The sequence below is a fragment of the Nematolebias whitei genome, chromosome 21, assembly GCF_014905685.2.
Source record: "Nematolebias whitei isolate Nwh7 chromosome 21, NemWhi1, whole genome shotgun sequence".
Taxonomy (NCBI): Eukaryota; Metazoa; Chordata; class Actinopteri; order Cyprinodontiformes; family Rivulidae; genus Nematolebias; species Nematolebias whitei.
In genome coordinates, this window is record NC_056518.1 from 16,611,333 (window position 1) to 16,638,614 (window position 27,282).

A 27,282-nucleotide genomic window follows, 5' to 3' on the forward strand; every position below is an offset into this window, starting at 1 on the left:
GAAGCTGCAAAGAATTCAGATTTATTCGTTGTGTGTGACATGCATTTGTACTTTTTTCACCCCTGAATCGTAAGCTAACGTTAAAATATGCAAACCGGGAGGGAAACACAAGCAGCTTTAAACCTTCAGAGGACGTTCGTGTCCCATTTATTCATCAGCTGCACTTCTTCAAGTCAAAATGCTTCCATCAGCAATAATGTTCTGTTTTACATAATATATATATATAAACTGGATCAGTCGTGACAAAGCTGCTTGTTCTTTATTTGTGTTTGCTTTATGAGGTTTTAAAGCACAACTTGAATGTTTCTAACACTGGTGTTGTAGCATATTGAATGGACTGAGTCAGGATATTGTATGTTATTATTTTATTAATGAGCTCAAGTCACAAATTCCAGAAAAATCACATGTGAAATATATAAACAGCTGTTTAATTTAGTGACATTCCCCTCATACCACAGCAGGATTATTATATTTTCTCAGTGTCTGGTCAGCCAAAATAAAGAAATTCTCGTTTCAAATAACAAACTCACCTCCCTGAAATTCTGCTGTTAACTGTTTCTTGACCGCTTATGTTTTTTAATAATTAAATGATGATGGTGTGGTTGTTGGTTTGAACACAGCTGAAATCTGACCCAGAGCCGGTGCCGTTCTGAGCACACGTTCAGAATATAAGTGAGACGTTTCTTGTTGTGTGGGAAAGTTTAGACTTTTTGATAAGTGTTAAGTTTTTTTTTTATATATAGTTTTAACGGTTTTAACTTTTTTTCAACAAATCAGGACATTTACCGTATTTTCCACCGTACACGTCACACCGCCCTATAAGTCGCATCAGTCCAAAAATGTCTAATAAAGTGGAAAAAATCCATAAATAAGAATTTAACAAGATTAACACTTAAAAACAATTATTTGTTTGCTCAGTATTATAACAAAGGTGTGTCTCGGTCTAACTTTTGCTTAATAAATGCACTTTGGCGGTTAAATCAGCTGCATTTCAAAAGCCGAAAGTGGAAACATGAATGCACAGAGGGTGACTCGCTGTGCATTTCTTCAAAATTTATCAAGATAACCACCTAAAAACAATTATTTGTTTGCTCGACATTATAGTAAAGGTGTGTCTCAGTTGAACTTTTACTTAATAAATGTACTTTGACGATCAAATCAGTTGCATTTCGCTGGAGCGGCGCAGCGAAATGAAGCTGATTTGGTTGCTCCGGTGACAGTGTATGGCAAGCCAATTGTGTCATTAATAGCCACTTTTACCTATTACATGATACCTTACAGCATGCCTTACTACTATTAAATGGTACTGTTCAATATTTTCAGTCAGAATGAATGAAAACGGTCATATCTCAGCCAAACATTAGTTTAAAAATATGGGAAAAAATCCATAAATATGTTGCTTCAGTGTATAAGTCACAGAGCATGCAAATTATGCAAAAAAACGAAAGATACGGTAGTTGTGGCATGAAAAAAAACCCAATATAATGTTTATTTATTTATTTATTTATGCCATTTTAAAGCCTTTTTTTAATCCATTAAATTTTATTTTGAAAATCTCTTTTCCTGTCCCATCTTTTTAGCTCTGATTTTAATCATTTTAGTCAAACTATGAAAATAGCGTTACGTGCGCTCTGATGCATTGCTGCCAGACCTTGTGCTCAGAGTACGTGTTGTTAATGACTCTCAGCTACTACCACAACAAATTTTAGCTCAGTATCTATAAAAAAAATTAGTTGTAGCCACTTAATATTGGTCAATGTTGGTTAGCTGCGGTGGCCATCTTGAATTTGGTTGATTTTGCAGTTGATGTGTTTGATTACCTTTTTGGAGGTTCATTATAGTCCAACCAGTGGTTTAGGAAATATTTTGCTAACAAACAAACATGGGCAAAAGTATTATCACCATGATGAGAGGTGATGAAATCTCTGTTTGTCAGACACAGTTCCTCTCGGAGATTCTATAAATAGTTCTGTATGTTTCTGGGTTTGTTTGGGCTCCACATCTTGGCAGTTTTTCTGCTTCAGCGGTCGACCTTTCTGCACAATAATCTAAATGTCACTTAAATGTGAACGAAATGGCAGAAAAAAAAACACAATTAGCAACAAGCTAGTGAGCAGGAAGTCACATATTTATGTCCAGAATAGTTAAATTGTGTTTTTTTTTTTCTTCTCTGCATCTCGTCTGTAGTTGTACAAGCCACAACATTATGAACATTTAGCGAGTAAAATAGTTTATTGTGTTGCATTTTAATGTTCCTCTGGAGTAAAACATGCTCAAATATTAAGAACAGTTGCTCTAATGAGACCGCCCATGAATATTCTCCGTTATCTGTTTAAATCGTAGATAAGTTGGCGCTTTGTTTGAGTTTTTCCGCCCGCTCATGACTTTTTATCGCCTGCAGCTGAAAAGTGAAGGTAGACGATGGTGTTTATACAACTGATGCCAAATCAAGATGGCCGCCACAGCCAGCTGACCTTTGAAAGCTCTTAAATGCCCATGATTCAGTAACTTTTACACACCTTATGCTAGAATATGGGTGTAGCTGGGAGTCATTCACAACCCACACTTTTATTTTTTCTTGCTGCTGTCTTTTTAATTTAGGTGTTTGTTTGTTTTTTACCCAGAATTCTCTTTGGTTGTGGATTGAATTTGCTGATCGTATCTCTTCTAACGCTATTAAAAACCTTTTTATCGACTGATCTTTTTCCTTAAAAGTAGTTGTTTGGTTCCTCTACCTGCGATGCAGCAAAAAGCAGTTTTATTTTGCAAAGAGGAACTTTATGTCGGTCTCGTTCAGGACAAGTTAAACGTTCATCCCCGCGGCTCGAGGCTTTGCAGCCCACTGGTACAAAGTGCTCCAGGGTCAGTTTTTGGAAGGAGAGACGCCTCTCTCCTTCCATCTTTTTGTTTGCCTGGTGCGTCTTGGGTCTGTGAAGTGGAGAGAAGAGTTGTGATGTGATTAGACGCTCTGTTAAAGTCATTTAGAGAAGCAGGAAACGTGACGTCTGCAGCTTTCTCACGTTGCTTTGGGTTTCCAGCAGGAACCTCTGCAGTTTATAGAGCTACAGAACTTTTTTTTTTATCAGTTTTTTATGAACCTGACACTTTGCATCATTCTCAGACTTGTCAATTGAGATTTAATCTAGGATGAATTTGGTTTATTATTTTGCATTTCTTTTGATTTCTCAGCTCCTGTTTGTCTCTGAGTGAGGAATACTTCATCCTCCCAGTTTCCCTCAGATATCACATGATAAAACCGTGGCTGTTTAACTTCGCAGCAGTCGTGCCGCAGAGAGTGATGAATATTTTGACAGTAATTGTGGCTAACTCCATCTGCCAAGCAAGCAGTAAAGACTTCTTTGTGACGTTATGGGGCGCTGAGTTGAATTTTTTTTGTACAGTTTTCTGCAGAAATGATCATCTGTACTAAGCTGACATGTGTCTAACTGCTGCTTATGCTTCAGTAAACTATAATGAGTTGATTCTTAGATGAAAGCTTGCAACTAGAAGGAAAAAATGCTCTCGTGTTTAGTTATTTTGTAGCTCTGAGGACATTCAATAGCCCGTGATTTACTGTGCGGCTCAGTTATCAGTCTGCATCTCTGACATAAAGAGCATCTGATGGGATGTTTTATTGATGCTGAGGTATTTAAGGCTCTTTATACAGCTGTGAGGAAAACAGTTTATGATAGCAGGAAGGTGCATTAGAGAGGGGTTACTGCAGTCTCTTGGGTGTCCATCCTCCTGCAGAGCAGCACGACCGGGTATGTCAGAGCCCCCTGCTCTGTGAAGGGGGTCACATGTTGAGATTTTTGTTTTGCTGATTTCTTCAGGGCAACAACTGCTGTGTAAAAAAATCATCTACTTTGCATATTTCTGAAGGTTTTCACCATTTTCTTTACAACCAGGAGCTATTTTGACTTCATTAAATTACTCAAAGGGACTAACAGTGAATTACAACATGGACATGTTTGCCACCCACATCTATTATAAATAACATCACACCATCTGTAACATTATGGCGAGACTCACTCAGTTTTACTTGTCTGACAGCCTGCAGAAAACCTGTGTTGTATATTTATATGTGGTTGTCTGTAAGACTGCATAGTATTAAAAATCATAACATAGTGATGATAAACTCATAATTCTTGAGTATCCTGTGTTTCACAGCTTTGTAAAGACAAATATGATGAAAAGTTGCGGGGTTTCCCTTTCTCCTGAAATGTTTGCATCATTATTAATAAGTTTGGTCAAAACTCAACAGTTGTGCCATATACCAAGCAAACTGCCTGTAAATAGACAAACAGATAGATTATTGATTTATTGGGAATCAAATGGTTCAGCTGGCAGTTAAAGAAATGATGGCTACATGACGTCTTGCTGGTTGTAATTGTTTTATTGTTATTGGAGACTGCAGGCCCCTATTATTATCCACCCAACTTGGGTTTCTTAACTTTATTCAGATCTTATACTCCTCTGTCAACTTTAATGCAGCCCGAATCACGTGTACCCCCACAAATTATATCAAAACGACCGGCTCGGCACTGTGATGTGTGCTATTGCATTTATTGGCGTTTTGAGTTACTATGGCGATGTATTTTGCTAACAAAGACCCCATATTTCCCCACAGGAAATGAATGAGAGGACACACACTAACTGCTGCTGTCAAGTCACTTGACTTAAAGTGTAGAGGTCCCTGAAGAAAACAGAAGCTCACTGTTGGGTTTGTTTGAAACACACAGAAAGTCATCATCAGATAAATGTCTATAACTGATTAACATTTGGAGCCATTTTGATTCAAGATGGCTGCCACAGCTACCTCAGCAAACACAAAATTGACTATAACTCAGTCATTCTTGGAGTTATTGAGCTGAAATTTGGTGAGGTTATAGCTGAGATCATTCCCTATCACATACTGAATCCAGATAAAAAAATTCTAGATTTCCACCTTAGATAAAAAGGAAAAATTATGATGAATCAGCCATTTTTAGAGCATGGACTTTTTTGGTTTTGAACCAGTTTGACATGACTGTCGACGAGGAAGAGGACCGGCATCGGAGGAGGGGGCATGCCAAAGTTTGTTCCACCTTGGAGTGAGCTGTTTGGGGGAAGAATCAGTTTTGTGTGTTTCCTTGACTGATGAAGCCTTCTGGATGGAAGGTGAAACGTTTCAGAAAAAAAAAAGAAAGTGTCCAGATGACCTGACTGACAATTGTTGCATTTTTAGAGCTGTTCAGCTCAAATTTGGTATAGTGGTAGCAACACTGTCAAATCACAATTTTAAGTTGGCAGCAGCCTGGCAGTCCCCATCAAAATTTCTCCAGGAACTTTCTATTATTATTTTACACTTGACTAGTTAAAAAATAAAAATAAAAAATTACCAAGTGTGTCTGAAAACCAACCATTGACAGCTCTGGAGTGTAATTTTGTTGTGCACCAAGCGGGTTGCAGAGTTGATTGACTTGTTCTGTCAGGTCCCTGAAATCCTCCGTGAAGATCTGTGAGAACTTCAGCTGTCATTTCTACAGTCTTTGCTGCAGAAACTTTGTTTCTCCAAGAGAAGCTTGTAAAAGTTGCGGCTAATTGTTGCACAGATGAATGCACTGCAGCAGCTGACAGTAACAGCTCTGCAGTTATTTTCAGAGTGCTAACATGAGCTACAGAGTCTGAGGGGCTGAAGGTAAAAATCTGAGAAGTGTTTAGTAACTTCACCAAGTTTAAGTTAACTCCCTCTCTCTCATGTGAAGCGTTTGCTTAAATCTTTACAAACTCACACATCTGTTAAATCTGATTCAGCTGCTAAATAAAATACACAGTTCAGTTCTTTCATGCCTTTTTAACATTTTCTTTCAACAGCATCATTTTCCAGCTGGCAGCATGCTTTAGATCAAACACTTGTTTTAACACACTGTATCATTATCTCTCCCCCCCCACACACACACACACACACCCTTCTGTGCTGATGCCTCAACACACTTTTTCATGCTGCCACACCACACTGAAGACCACAACAGAAAAGTGGGGTTCCTCAGGGTTCAGTTTGAGGTTGAGATCCTGATTAAAGATTGCAAAAATGGAAACTCGCCTTCAGCATCATCATCCTCAACACTGAGGACGCAAGGCAATTTAAGATCAACAAGATCTGCATTTCTATTCTCTGTTAGCGGCAGCCATGCTAGTTTTCTTACTCATTGTGTTTTCAGGCCTGTAACGCTCTGATGGCTGGCAGCTCCTCTCTGCAGAAAGAAACGGAGAGAAACTTTAGGTCAGACGTGGGGATAAGCGTAAATGCTGGAAACGTTGTATTCTCTAAAACAAATGACTCCCATTTGTAGAAAAACTGCCCCATGTAAAATGAGTTACTGTAAATGCTAGAAAAGTTTTGCCACTTGAAATAAATTACTGAACACTGTGTCCAACAGCTGCAGCATTTTTACCATAAATACTAGAAAAACTGCCTAAAATGAGTTGCCATAAATTTAAGAAGAGCTGCGTGTTAACTGATCATAGCAAACAGAGACTCAACTTGTACAAACAGAAGTTACAGCATTTATCTACATAGAAAATACGCAAAACAATGCACAACTAGCTTTAAGCGTTAACCTTTAATTTAACTATTAATCTTTCATAATTATGAAAGAAAATGGAGAATTTACCTGCAGTTTATTTCATACAGATGAACATGTAGTACTTCCTGTTTATCACTGTTGTATTCAGCTGATCATGGCTGACGGCCTTTATCATCTTTTACATTTTTCCAGACTCTGTTTAGGATTTTTAAACAAAATAAACTGCATTCCACTCTCTAAACACTCAGAGTAACGCTGTCTGAGTGACATGTTCCCCACTGACAACGTTTAACCATTTTTTTCTCTAATGATCTTTCACAAAATCCCTTTGACTGCAAAGCTTTTGCGATGTTAAACCCCGACAATGTTGTCTGAGGAAAGTGGGGTGCAGCTCCTGCAGGTAAGAGGCGTTTCACTTCAGGACAAATTGCGACCGCCGTTCGGTCAGTTGCTGACGCGCCTACTGGACTGATTGACAGGTGGCTTCATGTCAGTTGCACTTGCGTGAAAGATTTGGCAATTTTGTGTTTGAATGTCTTTCTTGACACAACGCGGAGTTGTACCTTCAACCTCAGATTTATAAAACTGCAGCACTGACCACTGAATCACTGCAGCCACAAAGAATTACTATAAATGCTGGAAAAGTTTCATTGGCGCCCTAAATACAAAACATGTGCATTATATATTGTGTGTCCATCTAATCCAGATAAGACTTAACTTGTTTTAAACCTGACTGCGCTCCACCAGTCAGGACTGAATCTCTTTTCTTATCAGAGCTTCTTGTTGTTTTTACCATCTGGACTTTGTTGACCTCAATGTATTAATGTTCACTGGTACAATAATATGAATGGAGAACTTTAGTAACAACCCCTTATTAATCTGGACTTCCCTCTCTTTGTGGCTCTTCTCCTCTCCCAGTGAGCAGAGTATCTGCCAGGCGCGGGCCTCTGTCATGGTCTACGATGACGCCAGTAAGAAGTGGGTGCCCATCAAGCCAGGGCAGCAAGGCTTCAGCCGCATTAACATCTACCACAACACTGCCAACAACACCTTCAGAGTGGTGGGGGTCAAACTGCAGGACCAGCAGGTGAGACTGCAGTGTCTGGTAACCTCAGGTAACCATGTTGCTTTTGCAGCCACCTTACAGTCCTTTTTGTTGTGCAGGTGGTGATCAACTACTCCATCGTGAAGGGTCTGAAGTACAACCAGGCCACCCCGACCTTCCATCAGTGGCGTGACGCTCGGCAGGTCTATGGGCTGAACTTTGCAAGTAAAGAGGAGGCCACCACTTTTTCTAACGCCATGCTGTTCGCCCTGAACGTCCTCAGCTCGCCTGACAGCGGAGGTAAGAGTCACTGTTCGAAAGGAGACGCTTTACATTTTTTATATCTGCAATGAACTCAGCTGCAGCTCATTTTATATAAAGTGCAAAACATGGTTTTAATTGGATGTCTGGTTATGCAAAAATTGAAAAACTTGAATTAAAAAAAGGGCATATACACAAATGCACCCTCCAGAAGATTATTGTTTTTTTAAATATAAATGGATGTCACCATTTTTAAGGGAAGTTTAAAATAATTTAATTCAGAATATAATTACTATGATTATATGATTAATTTAAATATATTTTTCTCTTTAAAATAATGTCAGAGGACATTTCCCTGTGACATCTTTAATATGAGGCAGCACGGTGGCGCAACTGGTAGAGCTGCTGCCTCTCAGTGAGAAGGTCCCTGGTTCAAACCCCGGTCCAGGGGCCTTTCTGGGTGGAGTTTGCATGTTCTCTCCGTGCATGCGTGGGTTTTCTCCGGGTACTCCGGTTTCCTCCCACAGTCCAAAAACATGCATGTTAGGCTGATTGGTAACTCTAAATTGTCCCTAGGTGTGAATGAGAGTGAATGGTTGTTTGTCTCTATGTGGCCCTGTGATGGACTTGCGACCCGTCCAGGGTGTACCCCGCCCCTCGCACAGTGATTGCTGGACATGGGCACCAGCGACCCCCGTGACCCAAAATGGAACAAACGGGTAAAGAAAATGGATGGATGGATGGATCTTTAATATGTAAAACATGGCCATGTAATGAGTTCACTGAATGTTGTGATGAGATTAAATCAAAACTCTACTGCCCCCTGGTGGTCACTGTTATGTACTGCAGCAACACTCCAAACCCAGCAGCATTCATAGTAGTGGTCTGGTTGCTTTCTATATAACTTTACTTTGTTTCTTTAAACTCAAGCATACATTTAGTTAAAATAGGTGTTTGTCTTTAGCAGATAATTAATGTGTGGTTAAATGAACACATATGTTGTATATGAATGGTAAATAAAGGAAGTTATAATCTTGAATTTTAACCATCCATCCATTATCGTTACCCACTTCTTCCTTTTTGGGTCAGGGGGGTCGCTGGTGCCCATGTCTAGCAGTCTCTGTACGAGAGCTGGGGGACACCCTGGACAGGTCTCCAGTCCATCACAGGGACACGTAGAGACAAACGAGACAAACAACCATTCACTCTCTCACTCACACCTAGAGACAATTTAGAGTTGCCAATCAGCCTAACATGCATGTTTTTGGTCTGTGGGAGGAAACTGGAGTACCTGGAGAAAACCCACGCATGCACGGAGAGAACATGCAAACTCCTCCTAGAAGGGTTCCAGGCCAGGATTTGGACCAGCGATCTCCTCGCTGAGAGGCAACAGCTCTACCAACTGCGCCACCGTGTCGCCTATCTTGAATTTTATTTGAAGCTAAATTTACACATACTCTTGGTGAACTAAACTGCTACTGAGCCTCTCTGATTACAGGCTACTTATATGCTGTGTGTGTGTGTGTGTAAGCGCAGTGTCATTTCATCCCATCCTTGTGACCCCTCTTTTCGGCAGCTAAAATATCTTGTGGAGCCTTACAGTCGTGCCCAACATGCCTACTGTGCAGGTTTTGTGTTTGTGGCATCTGAGCCTTGAATTCGAGGTGTATCTGTGCTAATCGTCGAGGCACTTATCGTTGTGGAATTAGGAACGCTTGCTCCTCATGCTGACTCCTGAGAGTTCGCCTTGTGACCTCAGACAGGTCTCTTCAGCCATCATCACCCTCAGTAAGTGTCCTCGCTGAAGAGGAATGTTTTCCAGTCAGGATTTGGTTATTTCATAGGAACTATTTTGTTGCATTTTGAGCCGTTTCTGTTTTGTTGCACTTAAATTCCACTACTTTTTATATTCAGTAGTCAACCTTTTTATACCTCGGATGCATCCTGATTAAAATAACCACTTATTGGATAAATGTTACATATAAAACATGCTGAGTATTAAAATTGCAGAGATCTTTTGCTCTTTACTTTTCAAATTTTTTTTTGTGAAACAATCTTCTGTGCTTCATAGATTTGTCCAGTTGTTCACACAAAACAAACAAAACAAAGATAAGTCAACTTATCTTTGTTTTTATAAAACTGACCTCAAATGTATCTTGTCAGACCTGAGCCAGTTTCATTGCACTGAAAAAACAATTGTGAGGACTTTTACTTGTAAAATGGTGTTTTTGCTTGCATTTAATAAATCCACACTGCTGACGTATATTTTATCAATGAACCCCTCATGGGCATCTGTGACCCCTGACCTCCTCAGACACGTGTTAATAAACATGCTTATCACTGTGGGAGTGTACTCTAATTGATTTAAGTGTCTGGTAAAGAATATTGAACAGCTTTAATCAGCCTCTCGTCTCAAACAGCTCACAGAGATTGAGTGTTTTACGTGGCAGAGAAGAAAGAAGTCCTGAATATATTTGAAAGTTTTGCACGTGGGGTGATGGTTGTGTTGAGCTAATGTTGCTCCTGCTGGAGCTTCATGGATGAATAATTCTAAACTGGAACACTGAGGATTATTGTGGAAGCACAGGTCACAGTAAAAATTAATTTGCACTTCAAGAAAACTAATTTACCTGTGAAAAATGGTGAAAGAATCTTATCCGTCTGCTTGTTTTTGGTTCCATTTTAGCTACTTCTAGCGTTCTATGGTTATAGTTGTGCACGTTTCTGGAGAAAATGACTAAACATGCAGAGAATAATTTATTTCCTTTAATGACAACAGTGCAACACACCTTGTTCTCCTGGGCTACAGCAAAACATCCGCAGGCCTGAACAGGCCCTGTCATCCCCTGAGCATCCTTCGCCATGGCAACCATCTGTATCATCACCACGTGGCACGAGCGTGAAAAGTTCCTCGCGTCTAAATCAATCACCTCTGCAGAAGGAAGGGATTGTTTTCAGAGGCTTGTTTCAAAGTTTGCCATGTATTTGAGAGCTCACATTTTGTTATGAGCGTGGCAGAATTTCTAAATCAGGCTCAGCTGGGGGTGTTTTTTGTTTTACCCCAGTTTGATTTTTTATTTTTTTATTTATTTAAGGCACTCCTTTGCTGGCAGAACAGATTATTACCACAAACTGGCAAGAAGATTTTAGAGAAGTGTCAGAAATTGAGGGGGGAAAAAAAGACACGTTTAAAGCACATTTTTATTTATTTGCATCTTATCAGAACACAAATGAATCCACCGACCAGTCTGAATGAGCCCGATTCATTAAAAAAAAAAGTAATTTCTGTGAATTTAAACCTGAAAATAAAAGATAGCTTTATTGTAGCGACTTTCTGCCGTCACTGAGATCCAAACTGAGCTGCTCAGATCCGTGACCATCCCTCCCACGCTCCAGAGACGGAAATATCAGCGCACGTGTGGCCCTGTTGTCACAGTGGGAGTTTAATGACTGGTGTTCTGCTGATGTGCGATAAGTGACGCTAAACTGGGCGAACCATCTGACGTGTTTTCTCACTCTGATATTCAACACCAGTGTTTAATCGTGGATCTGGTTTGGACGTTTCGGTGCCAGCCTCTCTGCTGTGGTTTGAAGCTCAGAGTCTGGTTGGTGACACGTTGAACAAGCTGCAGATCAACGTCTCAGAGCCTCACATGATGCGTCTCTCTGTTTTATATCAGATCTTGTTGCGTCCCGTTACTCTTTATGTTGCTTCAAACCATGTTAGATGAGTCTGAGCTGAAGGAGTTAAAGGTGGCTTTATTTTGCTTTCTGTGTCTTTTCAGGTCCAGTAGTTCAGCGCCAAAATGGACCCTCCTCAGAGGAAAGTGAAGCACAGAGGAGGTATGGCTCCAGCAAGAGAAAAATAAAAGAGAGGCTTGAAATGTTTATTTCGTTACGTAAAGGTCTGCGGTATTACAAATCTTTCAAATTCCCCCCGAACTGAGTTGTTCTCGCCTTCAGATGATCCTCTTTCTGAACTGTCTGAACAAGGCAGTGGGAAGAAGGGGGCCAGAGGGTGCTGCAGCACCCTTTGAAGGCTGCATAAGGGCATGCATGTCCAAATACACATGAAGATCTAATGAAAAAAGAAACGGGACAACATGTAATGCATTTAACTGCACATATATGGTGTTATGATGTTATTTATATGGGTGGTTAGGGTCATACACATAACCCAAGCTCAGACCTCCCCCACAACTAAAACAAGCTCCGATGTGTCTGAATCCAATTTGTTCACAATTCAGGTTCTTCTTCCGTTTTCTTGTTGACGTCACCCTGCAGCACATTTCAGCAGCGAGGAGCAAGCAGCTCCTTTACCCTCTGACCTTTTGTATCAGTGACGTTAGGGCCAGGCAGGTCGAGGAACACAAGGGTTTGAATAATTAAAGTAAACCGTGGGAACTAACTGATGGGGCGGCACCCAACACAAAACGCCAGGACTAAACACGAGGAGAAAGGATCTGACCACTGAAACTGAGAAACTGAGCAAAGCTTATACTGGGAGGGGTAGTAGGACTGAACACCAGGTGTGTGAGGCTGAGGAACCGGATGAGCTGAGGAAACGAAGGCGACAGAAGAATAACTCAAGCTCAGGAAATTATAAAAACACAATGATATCTCATGAAATGAAAACACTGCGCAGGTAAAGACAATGAATGATGAATTTAGGGATTTTTTTGTTTGTTTTTTTACACCAAACTGATGTGGACAAAACATGGACAAAGACAGGATTCACGTAGAGACTGTTGCACTATTGCTCCTGAATCTCCTTCAAAACCAATGTCTGACTCCTGGCTCCCTCACAACCATCATCTCCATCCCAGAAGGCTGTGGTGTCTTATTCAAAAAGAGGAAACTATTAAAAACTGCAAACGTACGAGTGCTTCCTTTGTGAGTTTTGGTAAAGTCATAAAGCTGCTCATTGTCCTCATTATATTTTACACACATTCTGGAGAAGTAAAAGACAAGATGTCATGTTTAGTCTGTTTCCTGTCCGTCATCACCTCTGCCCCTTCACCTGACGTCAGCTCAATGTGCTGAATCAGCTGGAAATGCTAACTTTTACAGGTTTGGCGTGGACAGAAGATGACTGTGCAGAAATGTTACCTATGAAAATGTGTTTTCTCTTTACGCACCAAAACTGGACCGACTTGTTCACTCCGTGCATAAAACTCAAGCCTCACGTCTAGTTTCTGTGACCTGTTGAACACTGTGGTCCTTTTACCTTTAACGACGGTGTCGAGCTGCACGTTTAAGAGTGACATCCTTCCACTTGATAGGATGATGGAGCAACATCAGATGCAGGCGCACAAGGAAAGGGAGCGACGGACGTCGGGATCAGGTGAGGCTTGAATAAACACGCCCGCACCCTGCCATATCAACATTCACTCTTCTTGACACACAGATAGATACAATGAAAATGCAAAATGAAAAGTGCATGCTACATGATCCAAGCTACGCAAACATCCCAAACAAAACACTTCGCCCATCAATAAACAGTCTTGGAAGCAAATTCATATTTGCTCAGCTATTTTTTTTTTTTTTTTTTTTACCTTAGCAGGTCAGGCACTTTTAACATTCCCAAAGCAAACAGGTGACCTCATCATTAATGATTACCAGACATTCCTGCATACAACAGTTCCCTGCTTTGTTTTCCTGCCTCACTGCGAGTCCCCAGTCTTTATCCATGCACACATATAAATGTTCAAGTCTGCTCTTTAAACGCACACACAGACTTAAACATCCTCCCTCCCTTATGTCGCTGGTAACCTCAGCGCCCCGTTGTCCCTGCAACATGCTCTACCGCCATCTCTTTCTTCCAGCTACTGTTGGGGGGGAAATGCCACATGCTCTCTGGTCATGGCTCAGTCATGTTGCATTCTGCTGCTTGTTCTTTTTTACGATATTTTTGACTCTTTGTTTGCTGTTGGCTTCTGTTTTTTGAATTGCTCCTGGTTTTTTCTCATCGTTACTTGCTTGATTTGTTCAGTTGCTTTTCATTATTCTCACGTTTTTCTCTTTTCTGTTCTCCTTTGTTTGTTGCCCTCCTTCCGTCTGCATCTCCTCTTCCTCTGTCTGCCTCTCTCTCTCTGCCCGTCGCAGTCGTTTCCACTCTCCAATATAAAGTGTCCCACCTGCCCGCCCACCCAGACACCCCTCCCGAGTACAGACAGTTCAGAGCTAACACACTGCCGCCCTCCTACGCCCGTGTGGCCTCCTCCTCCTCCCCCCCTTCCTCTGCCTCCATGTCTCCCTCACAGGAGAAAGAGGTGGGGGCTGCTAGGGACAAGGCCCAGCTCTCCTCCCAGCTCTCCACCTCGCTCGCCTCAGCCTTTTCCCCCGTCCAGGCAGGAGTGAGCACCCAGGGCCGACAGGTCCGTCAGATCCCCCTGTCTCCCCCCACAGCAGCCCGCCACCTCCAGCAGCAGCAGCAGCAAGACATCATGCTCCCCCCCAAACACGGCACCTGGTCTGCCTCCCACATGCAGCAAATGTACACCAACTGTCCCCCATCCTCAGTCATGATGGCCATGCCTGTAAAGCAGGGTTTGCCTCCACAGCCGGTCCTCCCTGTAGCCCACCCCCTCCAGCCTGTAAGCACTAGGATGAAGCCCCCTCCTCTTGATCCTAGCGCTGTGACGGGCCCTCACCAGTACCCCCACCCTCATGCCAACGGCCAGCCAGACGGTTCTTACTCTCCTCACTCTCAGCATCTCCCACTCACCCCGCAGTACTGCGAGGCCATCCCTATGCCTCCTCTGATAGGTCAGACAGGCCCCGCCCCCAACCTCCAGCCTCAGCAGCATCAGCAACAGCAGCAGCAGCAGCAGCAGGCGTACCACCAGCAGACCCCCACCACCACTTCATCCTCATCCTCATCCTCATCCTCCTCCTCGCCCCCCTCTTACACTGCCATGTCTGACGGGGGCTCCCCCAAGAAGACCCCCTCCCCTGTTCCCCAGCAGGCCCCTGTGGCCAGCAGCAGTAAGTATGAGGAGAGAGGAGGAGGTAGCCTCAGTAGAGGGGTGTTTCATGAGTTCAGTGCGTGTGTGTTATGAGTGTGTGTGACTGCACCACACCTTCACTGAGAAACATCTGCATGAAACAGACCTTAAACTGTCCTAACTCAGCCTGAGACCCACATTACGTTTACGCAATTAAGTTCTTTGTCAAATTTAATCTTGCAAAGCCCAGAAAGCTCTCTACCTGTAAAACCAGTTTGCCCTGACTTCAGTTCGTGAGGTTAGCGGGCTGAGAAGGATTTGTCTCAGAGACTAACAGATTGTAACATCTGTCGCTGAACTCGTTCTTCACGTTCCCCGAGTTTCACCTCCAGCCAGGTGTTATAACATTCAAAAGTTTAACTGTGTAAAAAGAGACAGCTGGTATCAGTTTTATTAAGACATAAAGACCTCCATCCACCTTAATTACCTCTAAATGGTGGCGTCAGTGATTGGTGTTAAACTTTTCAGAGTTTGAAGAACTGAAGAAGTTGAAAAGTGGCGGAAAATAACCACCCATATTTGATTTAATTAGCTAAAAGACATTAATTTCTGATATTTTTAGGAGATGTATGAGTTGCTTTATACACTAAAGGTGAGAGGGGTTTTTGATAGAGAAACCTCAGTGCAAATATAATTATTAAAAATAATAAAACATTACTCAACAGCAGGGTTATGGACCAAAACTTCTGCACACTTATAGTCCAGGCCTTTAAAGGGAAATGTAAGTCATAACACTAGGAGAAAACAGAGAAAGCAAAAAAGGTTTAACATATTTAAGTATCCATAAAAATATCAGACTATTGACCCATTAGAGTGAAGTTAGGTCGTGTTAGGTTTTGTATGGACTGAATTTATTATAATTTCCCACTAGTCTTCAAACAACTTTCCAAGTCATGAAACATGAGAATCAACCCAGATCCTAAATGACAAAGTTGTCGTTGGGTCCGTCCCAGGCGGTCCCGTCTCTGCAGGTCACCCAGCTATGCTTTCTGTGGCGCCCCCTCCAGCTGCAGTTCCAGCCCCCATGGCTGGTCCTCCAGCTCCACCGCCACCACCGGGACCACCACCCCCGATGGCAGTGCCACCTCCCATGCCCCCTCCGCTGCCCACCGGTGGAGGACCTCCCGGGGGCCCGCCCGGGGTGCAGCACCAACCCTCGGGACTGGCCGCTGCGCTGGCTGGAGCCAAACTACGCAAAGTGCACAGGGTGAGTTTTAGTTACCTGCTCGGGTTTATGTTATGAATATAACGGGGGGGGGGGGGGTGTCCAGGTGCTCTGACAGTAAAATGGTGACCTAATATTTACTCCAGGATGAGAGCGGCCTCCCTGGCTCCGGTGGAAAAAGTGACTCGAACCGATCGAGTGGCGGCAGCGGCGGCGGTGGGGAGGGACTGATGCAGGAGATGAACGCCTTACTAGCTCGCAGGTTGAACACCACACACTGAGACCGAAAAAACACATTCAACTTGTTTCTCTTCTGATTCTGGCACTTACTGTAACTGAACAGGATCAATAAGATCCCTTATTTATTCATTTATAATGCTGGAGATTTGTACGTGCTCATATTCTTATTTCCTCCTCCTCTCCCTTAGACGAAAAGCTTCAGAGAAACCCGATGAAGTGAGTCTGATGTCTTTAAACAAAAAAGAGTGGATAATTCATTAATTCAGAAGAAATTATGAGCAAATCAGAACTAATTTCATGCATGTTGAACATGTAATTTTAGCCGAGCTGTCCCGACAGCTTTAAACTTTCTGGAAAAACAGCACATTTAACTGATTTAAGTGTAGATGCTAAATGTTTTAATAAATATTTTATTAAAGAATTTTATCGTTTAAGCTGTTATTGATATGGGTCTGTCTTGCAGGATGATTCAAGTGGTCGAGGTCAACAGAACTCAACAGGTACAGATTAATTTAATCTATAGATTATAACGTCACCATCCGCTGCTGCATGTAAATCCACAGAAGTTCACAGGACATCACCTACACCAGATTTTAGTGTCAAAGCAGAAAGGTGCACTTCAAAACTTTATTTTACTCAGAAAATTAGACATAATCTAGCAAACTTGCACACACTGCAGACTTATCTATTTGTCGTTGATATCAGCGTCTGGGACTGTCGCAGATTGGCTCCAAGTGTGTGTCAGTCTCTAAAAATGTGCCTGAGCATGCTGCAAGTGTTGCAAAACAGACATTTGAACGTGTTGAAAAGCAAATCGTTACGTTTTTTTCCGTGAAACAGTTGAGTTTTTGAACTCGCGAGCGGCGCGGTTTGAATTGTGCGTCCATGTTTAATCATCGCCTTCACACGATTTGGTTTTTTTCTTGTTAGATGCTGTGAAGAAGCCGTGGGAACGATCCAACTCTGCGGAGAAGGCCTCGCTGGTGTCCAGGTGAGCAGAGAAGACCTTCAGTAATTATTGATTTAAAAAAAAAAAAGATGAATCAGAAACTCTCTGGCAGCAGAAAATTATGAATATTAGAGGACGTAAACAAAAGCCTTCAGTGTTTTATTCTCTGAAGTCGAGCTTTTTCTTCCAGAGTGAGACCGATTGGCAGCACCAGTGAAGCGGACACAGAGTTCGACAGGATGAAACAGGTTTTTTATTACCCAACCAAACAAGCTTGTTGTTTGTCTACCTTCCATGTTGGGTTGATAATCTTGACAAGTGGAACTTGTTTGCTTCTTGCCGTGCAGGAAATTTTAGACGAAGTCGTCCGCGAGTTGCACAAGGTGAAAGACGAAATCATTCATGGTAAGCAAGGCAGCGCCTCGTCAGCCTCGTCAGTGCTGCAGCTCGTCTCCTCTCCTAAAGGCGCATTTTGTTTCCTTGCAGCCATTAGACACGAAATTGGCCGAATCAGTACGTCCTAATCTCAACTGAGCGTGCAGGTGAAGAAGCGGGAGGAGGAGCTGATGGAGGACGGGGAACGCAGATGCACAGACGCGAGGACCCCGGGGAATGTTCTCCCAATGTTTCTGTGACCTGGCGATGCCACGGTGCAAGTTGCAGAGACGTTGTGCCAACATTTAAGTCTGCTGGACAGCACAAACGGACTCAAGAGAGCAAGGATTCATGGGAAACGAAGAACTGAAGGATTGACGTATGGATTGACTTAAACTGATGAACTAAGCGTTGAAGTGGACAGACATTTGTACTGAGTTTGGTGTTGTGGTCCTCTCTGTGCACCTAGACTCAGTCAGCCCAGTGTTGCAGCTTTTTGTTCTCTGTTCAGTCCACGTCTTAAAGAAATATTTTGGTTTTCTAAGTTTTTACTGTTTTATTATTTAAAGAAATGTGGTGATCAAAACGATAATGCTGTTGGTATTTTATTGATATTAGAGAAGGACAAAGGAATCTTGCACATTAACGTCAGCCTTTTCTATTTTCTATCATTACGTTTTTTTCTTTAGTTTATCCCCGACTTTTTCATAAGAAGCACAATTTGGGCATATTGGTGCTGAAGACCCACCTGCCCTTAAATAGCATATAAAAATATTGATAACCTTGCTCAGACTGGTGTTGTAGAACTCACCTTTTCTCTGCTGACAGGATTTAAAAAACTGCTTCAAATGCCTTTTACCTCTTCCATCCGAGGTAAAACACCAGAAATGAGCCTCTTTTCCACCAGTAAATAAAACATAAAGCAGTCTGCTCCATAACTCCAGTGTGATCGAGGCACATGTTTCTTTTATGTGTTCAGATAATGTGATTATTGAAATGTGTGGGGATCATTCAGAAAACAGGCTGATAACTGTAAATGTGCCACCTGGTTTTACCCACATATGGAACAATGTATTATCTATTAGTCATCCTATGCTTTGTGAACCTCCCGAGTATGCATGAAAACTCCGTCTCTATGAATTTGTTTTCTATTTGGTTCAAAACAAACAGCTGAAAATAAATATATCTTAATGGTGGTACATTTATTTGAGTGGTTTGTTTCTTTGAAGGTTCCCCCTTCCTTTATATGTCAAGTTAGTGTGAAAAAATACAAATGATGATAATGTGGCAATCATGAGGACGGTTCAAGGCTAATCTGTGATGGGAGCCAAACCTATTTTTACTGGAGGGATTTGGATAAATATCAGCTGTTGTATTGTCCCACACTTTTAGATAAATCACAAGTTATAAATAGATACAATTATTCCAACATATTCTGGGGCTGTTTCCATCATTATGCACTCATTTAATTGATTTATGAGCATTATTTGTGATAATGTTGAGGGTCAGAGTTTAGAAAGCACTGATGTAAAATATCGAGCTTTGAGTTTAAGGTTTTATCCACCAGAAACAAGTCTGTGGGTACAGGTTACTCCCACTGGTAGCACCTTAAGAATAAAGCACTATTCTTGGAAATCATTAACCATAAGTTGAAAAGATGTATTTATCTTTTCAGTCACAAGACGACCCAGCCCTAAAACATACAAAGGCTTTTTCATTTTACTTAAAAAAAAGGAACAAAGTTTAACTTAAGCAACATAATTTTGTATTGGAGATAACTTGAATCCTGCTCAGAAGACTAAAAAAAATTGTCTGATATTAGAAGCTAATAATCAAACTCTACAACTGTACATTTACTGACTTTACAGACATTTTATATCACTACTGGATTCAATACATCAATAAAAACATTGTGAAACCTTTGAGACTGGAAACTTGTGGACATGTCAAAGAGGAAATTGTGTAGGAACTTGAGTAATGGCTCATGGAACAAAAGAGCTCCTAGTTTTTATTTATTCTACATTCTGGTCTGATTGATCATTTGTGAGATGTGCCAGAGACCCAACCTACTGTGCAACAAGGAGAACCCACAATTCAAAAGCCACAGCCCTACAGGCACCACAGGAAACCCAGAGAGGTCCTGGTTTGGCTGCAGAATTTTAGGCTGGCGGGCTTTAAGTTCTGTCCTCTGAACATTGAACTACACTCGTAGTACTTAAATCGAGCACTGATAAAGCTTAGATTTTATTAACATCAACATTATTATTATTAACAACAGGTACTGATTGGTTTCAGACACTGGAGCAGTGGTTAACGAGGCGCTTCTTCAGAAGTCACCGCAAATCAGCAGTGCAGCATTTCAAAAATTACTATATAAACTGGTATTGAAAAAAATCAACAGAGCATCCACAACACAAACATAATGGAATATTATAGTCATATAAAAAATGTAACTAGAAAAAATAGATTTGTGATGGCTTTAGACAAAACAAACAAAAAAAATCAGATTATTTTGTGGTCAACACTCCAAACAAGCAGAACGAGGCGTCACAGAGAAAAAGGCTCTTCTTACTGAAATATAAGTTTCAATGCTCATTTTCCTCTTCAGCACTGCTCCGTGTGATAAATGGAAAACATTATTTTAGATCCTCACATTCAGTTTTGTTTTGTTTTTTTCTTATGGAGCCTGACAAATGCTCACAGGCAGGAACTCGCAGGAGGAAACAACCTCAGTCAAGCTTTAAGATAATACGTGCGACCTCGTGTCCTCGGGTTACAGATGGTGAAATGGTATGTTTTTTCACATTTTATTCTCATTGCCTTCTGGCTAAAAACAAACATCACTACCACTAATATTGTGGCAAATGGCCAACATTTCTTAAAGTGGGACTAAAAACGAAGAAAACCATCCAGCTTAATATCATTCACTAAGTGCTTCCAGGAATTAAGTGCACTTGCAGCTATAATGTGTAGTTCACCACAAAGTTAGACGAGGACACCAGTGGCTAAATGTTGAACATTTTGTTGGGTTTGCTGTCAGTGACATTACATCACATGAAGAAGACGGGAAAAACAAGCATTTATCTCACGAGATAAATGCTTGTTTTAGGATAAATGCTTGTTTAGAGACATTTATCTGTGGTTAGATGATTTTCAACAAGTGCAACTCACTTTTCTGTATAAATATGACATCAGATTTATTCCTGCTTGCTTAGCTTGTACTCCCGTTTGACTCGAGAATACAGACCGATGCTGTCGTCAAACACAAAGTCCCAGAGAACTCGAGCCCAGGAGTTGTGCTGAGGCAGGGAGTCGTAATACTCTGCTGCAATCTTTTTGACCTGCAGGACAGGAAGGCACAAAGAGGCGGTGTTAGTAAAACAACCACAAATGTTAAAAACTAATGAATACATGCTATTTAAATTCCAAATGTAAACTGCCAGAGAAATCATACGACCCTACAGAGGAGTATAATGTAGCAAGACTTTATTTTTCTAAAACAATCACGCTGGTAGCTATGAATATTAAGTCTCCACTAACACACGAAACAGAACTTCAATATAAATGTGAGGTGATCAATTACAAAGACTGCTATTTATTATGATAAATAGTTGATAGAAGAGTGATTTTTAATGTTTGCAAATCCTTGTTTTGTGTAATTACTGACACCTTATCAGCCGAGCCTTGCTCTAGATGAGACTTATATTACACCAATCAGCTCACAACAATCTTGGGGTAAAAATTATTCAAATATACATCTACCTGCTCAGCTAATAGTTTACAACAGAAAGTGGGACACACCTGAGGTAGTTTACTGCCAGGTATGCTGGGGAAGTCATGGTGCTCCATGTGATACCCTACGTTGAAGGTGATCCAGTTGAGTGGTCCATAGTATGAATAAGTCTCGTATCCCTTCAGAAACATGTAGTGTTCTGATATGAAATGTCCAGAGATGGGGTGCAGTCCCATGCCCAATATAGATCCAGCAATGAGGTAAACAACAGGCTTCAGCCCCCAAAAATAGAATATAACTGCATCTACTGCGAGCTGAACTAATGTATTCTGGATTTCCAGCAGACCCACTGGTTTTGGATTGACCACTAATGGCCGTATGGCATAAAAGAGAGGTTGGAGGAAAAGCCATAGGATCTTCCTAGCAGGGGTGCTGAAGAACCATCCTTCAAGGTCTGTAGGGATGTCAACATCCAGCTGATCACCACCCAGATACCGATGGTGGTCGATGTGGTACTTCTTGAAGGAGGCGGAGTAGGGCACCCCAATGGGCAAGTTGGCCCACATGGCAAACCAGCGGTTCAACTTTGCACGTCCGTTCCCAAACGCCACGTTGTGGGAAATGTCGTGAATGGCCAGAGTCAGGGAGTGGTTAATGCAGCCTCCGAAGGCGTAGGCCCAGAAGAAGACCCACTTCCATGAAAGATTGTGGACCAGGTAGCAGGCGACAAGTTGGGTTAGGACCATGCCGGACACCACCCACTTCAACTGGGGGTCTGGACCCATCAGAGTCTTGATCTCTGGATATTTGGCTGATAAACAGGAAAAACAGCAGAGATGAAAACATTAAGTGGCATAGGAACACTTAACAGGCATAAATTAAAGCCACATACAGTGCCTTGCGAAAGTATTCGGCCCCCTTGAACTGTTCATCCTTTTGCCACATTTCAGGCTTCAAACATAAAGATATAAAATTTAAATTTTTTGTGAAGAATCAACAAGTGGGACACAATCGTGAAGTGGAATGAAATTTATTGGATGTGTCGAACTTTTTTAACAAATAAAAAACTGAAAGTGGGGCGTGTAATATTATTCGGCCCCCTTGTGTTAATACTTTGTAGCGCCGCCTTTTGCTGCAGTTCCAGCTGCAAGTCTCTTGGGGTATGTCTCTGTCAGTTTTGCACATGGAGACACTGAAGTTCTTGCCCATTCTTTCTGCAAAACAGCTCGAGCTCAGTGAGGTTGGATGGAGAGCATTTGTGAACAGCAGTCTTCAGCTCTTTCCACAGATTCTCGATTGGATTCAGGTCTGGACTTTGACTTGGCCATTCCAACACCTGGATACGTTTATTTGTGAACCATTCCATTGTAGATTTGACTTTATGTTTTGGATCATTGTCTTGTTGGAAGATAAATCTCCGTCCCAGTCTCAGGTCTTTTGAAGACTCAAACAGGTTTTCTTCCAGAATGGTCCTGTATTTGGCCCCATCCATCTTCCCATCAATTCTGACCATCTTCCCCGTCCCTGCTGACAAAAAGCAGGCCCAAACCATGATGCTGCCACCACCATGTTTGACAGTGGGGATGGTGTGTTCAGGGTGATGAGCTGTGTTGCTTTTACACCAAACATATCGTTTTGCATTGTGGCCAAACAGTTGGATTTTGGTTTCATGTGACCAGAGCACCTTCTTCCACATGTTTGGTGTCTCCCAGGTGCTTGTGACAAACTTTAAACAACACTTTTTATGGATATCTTTGAGAAATGGCTTTCTTCTTGCCACTCTTCCACAAAGGCCAGATTTGTGCAGTGTACGACTGATTGTTTTCCTATGGACAGACTCTCCCACCTCAGCTGTAGATCTCTGCAGTTCATCCAGAGTGATCATGGGCCTCTTGGCTGCATCTCTGATCAGTCTTCTCCTTGTTCGAGATGAAAGTTTAGAGGGACAGCCGGGTCTTGGTAGATTTGCAGTGGTCTGATACTCCTTCCATTTCAATATGATTGCTTGCACAGTGCTCCTTGGGATGTTTAAAGCTTGGGAAATCTTTTTGTATCCAAATCCGGCTTTAAACTTCTCCATAACAGTATCTCGGACCTGCCTGGTGTGTTCCTTGGTCTTCATGATGCTCTCTGCGCTTTGAACAGAACCCTAAGACTATCACAGAGCAGGTGCATTTATACGGAGACTTGATTACACACAGGTGGATTCTATTTATCATCATCAGTCATTTGGGACAACATTGGATCATTCATAGATCCTCACTGAACTTCTGGAGTGAGTTTGCTGCACTGAAAGTAAAGGGGCCCAATAATATTGCACGCCCCACTTTTCAGTTTTTTATTTGTTAAAAAAGTTTGACACATCCAATAAATTTCATTCCACTTCACGATTGTGCCTCACTTGTTGTCGATTCTTCACAAAAAATTTAAATTTTATATCTTTATGTTTGAAGCCTGAAATGTGGCAAAAGGTTGAAAAGTTCAAGGGGGCCGAATACTTTCACAAGGCACTGTATGAGTTAATTATTCTAAGTCTAAATAGAATCATATATTTGTCTTAACAGCAGGAGAGATAGATGTTCACACTAATTTACTGCTAATTTCTACAGGTTGAGATGGTAATGTGGGATGTGTTTAAGGTACTTGCCCTTCTCATGGGAAAAACCAGCTAACAAAGATCAAGTTTAATTGGAAGAGGTTTTGTTTTGCTGGAGACAAAACGATACGCTGAGAATTACCGGAGACCAGCTAAGACTGCTTCATGTGATATAATCTACTCATTAGGACATGCAAGTTCAGATTTGTTATACAGACCACACCTCATAGACATTACAATGAAAGGTAGAAACGCGGCACGAGTAAATCAGAGGTAGAATTCATCAGAGAATTGCAGCAATCAGGAGCACACCTCATAAATCAGAGGCTGCTGTACACCATCTGGGGAAGTCACATGCAAATATGACCTGCCATTTTGTTTACAGCTTACTCTGTTTAACGCCTCTACAAAATTTAGCTTACCTTACGATAAATGAACTTTAAAAGGCCCTTAGGGGCACATTGAATGACTTTTCTGCCATTTTAATGCCTCTGCTTTATGAGCCAAACCCTCGTTTTTTGATTAATGTTTAGCGAAGAACAGTTTTCTGGTGCTCCTCTACTTTAAAAAAAAAACGATAATCTATCAAAATTAGGCTCCACGTGACCTAGATTGTAATTTACGCTCTATTACTTGACATAAATTCATCTAATGTGACACTTGCATTTCTTTTAAAAGTTAAAAGTGTTGTATTTGCCCACCTACAGGTGCATAAACTTTAATCAACAACCAGGCCTCATAAAAAGGCTGTTTGATCTGCTTAATGGCTCTGTGTGAAACACACACGGTGCAACTATTAATGGATTTCAACGTCAATGTTTCAGATAGAAAACATTTAATTTATCCATCTGTTAAATTATTAATAGGTCTCGTTGTCAGGTTTCAGCAGGAAAATTATCGATGCTTTAACAGGATTGTCCTGAAGTAATGTTGAGCCCTCATGAGTGTCACGTTGATTTATTGCCATGTGATGCGACATCACGAGCTACAGTCTTGGCAAATGTGGTGCCGTCCTTTGAACGTGTAGGAGGATATAAAGATTATGGCGTACAGAGTCACACAGCATGCCAGTCGGTTTGAATATGCACTTTTAAAATCAAAATATCCTTCACGGCATAACGAGGAATCTCTGATGTTATCTTTGACCTATCCTCATGGGGAAAACAGAGCATAATCAAGAACACTTTTTAATATTTAATGACTCAGAGGTGTCAATAAACACATCACCCATGAGATGCTTTCTGTTTTTCTCCACACCTGAGCAGCCGTGCGACAGGTGAACAAAGCCAGGATCAAATATACAAGAGCAGGTTGCCGCCTTGTCGATTTAAACTTTTCTTTTTTTTTTTTATGCGAAATCAAATTACACAACAAATCGTTTAACTGTGGCAAGTTTAGACATAAATAATCAAAGTCCTCTACATCTGCCAATAATTATTGTCTAAAAAACAAAAAGCATTTCTTGTAGGCTATGTCATAAAAAAGCAGAGCCTGAATGACGCCATTCTTTTCTTATCTACACATCTCCACTTTGACATGGCTTCTGTTGGAGCTACAGCTCATCTTCTCACCTCTTTCTAAGAAAAGATTACGAGTGTTTTAATCAACAAAACGTCACAAAAGGTAAATACAAGTTACAGTCAGTCAGGAGTGGCTGTGAGAAGGCCTGATAAATGTCACACCAGTTCTAAAAATAATATCAAAGTCAAAAGCAATCAATCCAGATAAAATTCATATAATCAGTTATTTTGTCAGCTAGCTGATATTGGCTACAAAACAAAAACATACGCTCTTAACCTACAATTTATAAATTTATAAAGAGCTTAAAATTATTTCTAGTTGTATTTAAATTGTAGACTTGTTCACTTTTAACTGTTAAAGACAAAAAAAAAAAAAAAAGACTGACATGTTTTTTATGCATCCACTGCGGACTGCGAGCCCGTTAGAGAAAACCCAGTAAACTGGTTTAACCGGATGTGGGTTCATAAGGAATACCGACTGACTTCAGGTTTCTCCAACCTCAAACTTCACGCCAACAAAAAGTTACCGCAGAGTCCCGCACGTCACTTAAAACCAGAGTTTCTCTCACCCAGGATTTCTTTTCTTCTCGAGGTGTGCGGCTGGTCCGTGTAGACCCATTCAAAGTCTCCTCTTCCACCTGTCTTCCCCATGGCTCTCCTGTCTCCGTGCGAGGCAACGGCCGCCGGAGAGGACTACTTGTCATCCAACCTTGGGAGTATCGGTACACACCCACACGCGCAGGTTGGATTGGGTCTGCCCCATTTATGTACCGGCGCAAGACAGAAGGCCAACCGAGCGGGGTACTCGCTCGTCTTGTACTTACTTGTAGCCGGCGCGTGCACCTGGAAAACCTAAAGGAGCAGACTCACTGAGAAGATGTGAGCACAAGCCCCGCCCCTAATTTTATAGTGGGAGGGGCAGAGTGCACCTGCAGACATGAGTTCAACGTTGGGCGTTATCACTTATCAGAAAGATAAGTTTTTAAATGTTAGCAGTGTTATTCCTCAAGATGGACAACACATGACGACAGATTAAAAAAAGTTGTTTGTTTCAATGGACTACATATGTAGTGCCTTTCTATCTTATCTGGATACTCAAAGCACTTTACACTACAATCTGTGCCCTCATTTACTCATTCATACATCATTTTACTATAACTATACAAAGACTAATCAGTGCGTTAGATCACATTCTTACACCGATTTGATACACATCGCAGGGACACTTCAGCATGTGACTGGTGGAATCGAACCCTCAACTCTCCCATTGAAGGATGTCTGCTCTAACCAGTCCCAGCTCAGGAAACTTTTACTCAGGACGCTTGTCTGACCTTGTTTGATATAAGATATATTTATCGTTAAATATCTATTGTTGACATTTGTTTAAAAATTAAACATTTCTGATGTGATGAACGCATCCTGCCAGAAATATCAACAATAAATGAGTGTTGCGTGACTCTCGAAAATCACATTGACTCTAGTTTGCATCATAACTACAATGTAAATAAGGTTTTTATTCTCTACAAATAATTTCCTGTTTACAAACTCAAGCGCTTGCTGTCTGAAAGTTCCTTTGTTAAAAACCAATACGAGTCATTTTTAGACAAAACATGACATGCTGTCCTTTGTTTCTCTTAGTGGACGGACTTATTGGAAGAAATACCGAATAGGAATACTTATACCGAAGCAGTTAGTAGTTTGAAAAGTTAATTGGATTAAATAAAATGTAATATATGTATTTTGAGGATGCAATCATTCATTCAACCTTTATTTATACAGGTTAGTCTCATTGAGCCTTGAGGACTCATTTACAAGAGAGACC

The 27,282-nt window shown here is 41.4% G+C and overlaps 2 protein-coding genes across 2 annotated transcripts in view; one reads left to right on the forward strand and one right to left on the reverse strand.

The window, feature by feature from the left end:
- The window catches only part of evla (Enah/Vasp-like a), a 26,078-nt gene extending 7,271 nt beyond the window's left edge, over nt 1–18,807 (forward strand). The window contains exons 2-14 of the mRNA XM_037694922.1: nt 7,488–7,656; nt 7,734–7,914; nt 11,661–11,718; nt 13,158–13,219; nt 13,981–14,862; nt 15,836–16,089; nt 16,194–16,309; nt 16,476–16,503; nt 16,751–16,787; nt 17,218–17,278; nt 17,427–17,484; nt 17,584–17,641; nt 17,723–18,807. Coding sequence (XP_037550850.1) covers nt 7,488–7,656; nt 7,734–7,914; nt 11,661–11,718; nt 13,158–13,219; nt 13,981–14,862; nt 15,836–16,089; nt 16,194–16,309; nt 16,476–16,503; nt 16,751–16,787; nt 17,218–17,278; nt 17,427–17,484; nt 17,584–17,641; nt 17,723–17,760 — 2,002 coding nt within the window. The 3' untranslated portion in view covers nt 17,761–18,807. The remainder of the gene's footprint in view (nt 1–7,487; nt 7,657–7,733; nt 7,915–11,660; nt 11,719–13,157; nt 13,220–13,980; nt 14,863–15,835; nt 16,090–16,193; nt 16,310–16,475; nt 16,504–16,750; nt 16,788–17,217; nt 17,279–17,426; nt 17,485–17,583; nt 17,642–17,722) is intronic.
- Nucleotides 18,808–20,381: 1,574 nt separating this feature from the next.
- Nucleotides 20,382–26,194, reverse strand: degs2 (delta(4)-desaturase, sphingolipid 2). Its single transcript, XM_037694909.1, has 3 exons — nt 26,030–26,194; nt 21,413–22,155; nt 20,382–20,952 (listed from the first exon to the last, which is right to left on the reverse strand). Exons 1-3 carry the CDS (start codon nt 26,109–26,111, stop codon nt 20,809–20,811), a joined length of 969 nt encoding a protein of 322 aa, XP_037550837.1. The 5' UTR covers nt 26,112–26,194; the 3' UTR covers nt 20,382–20,808.
- Between the last annotated feature and the right edge of the window lie 1,088 nt (nt 26,195–27,282).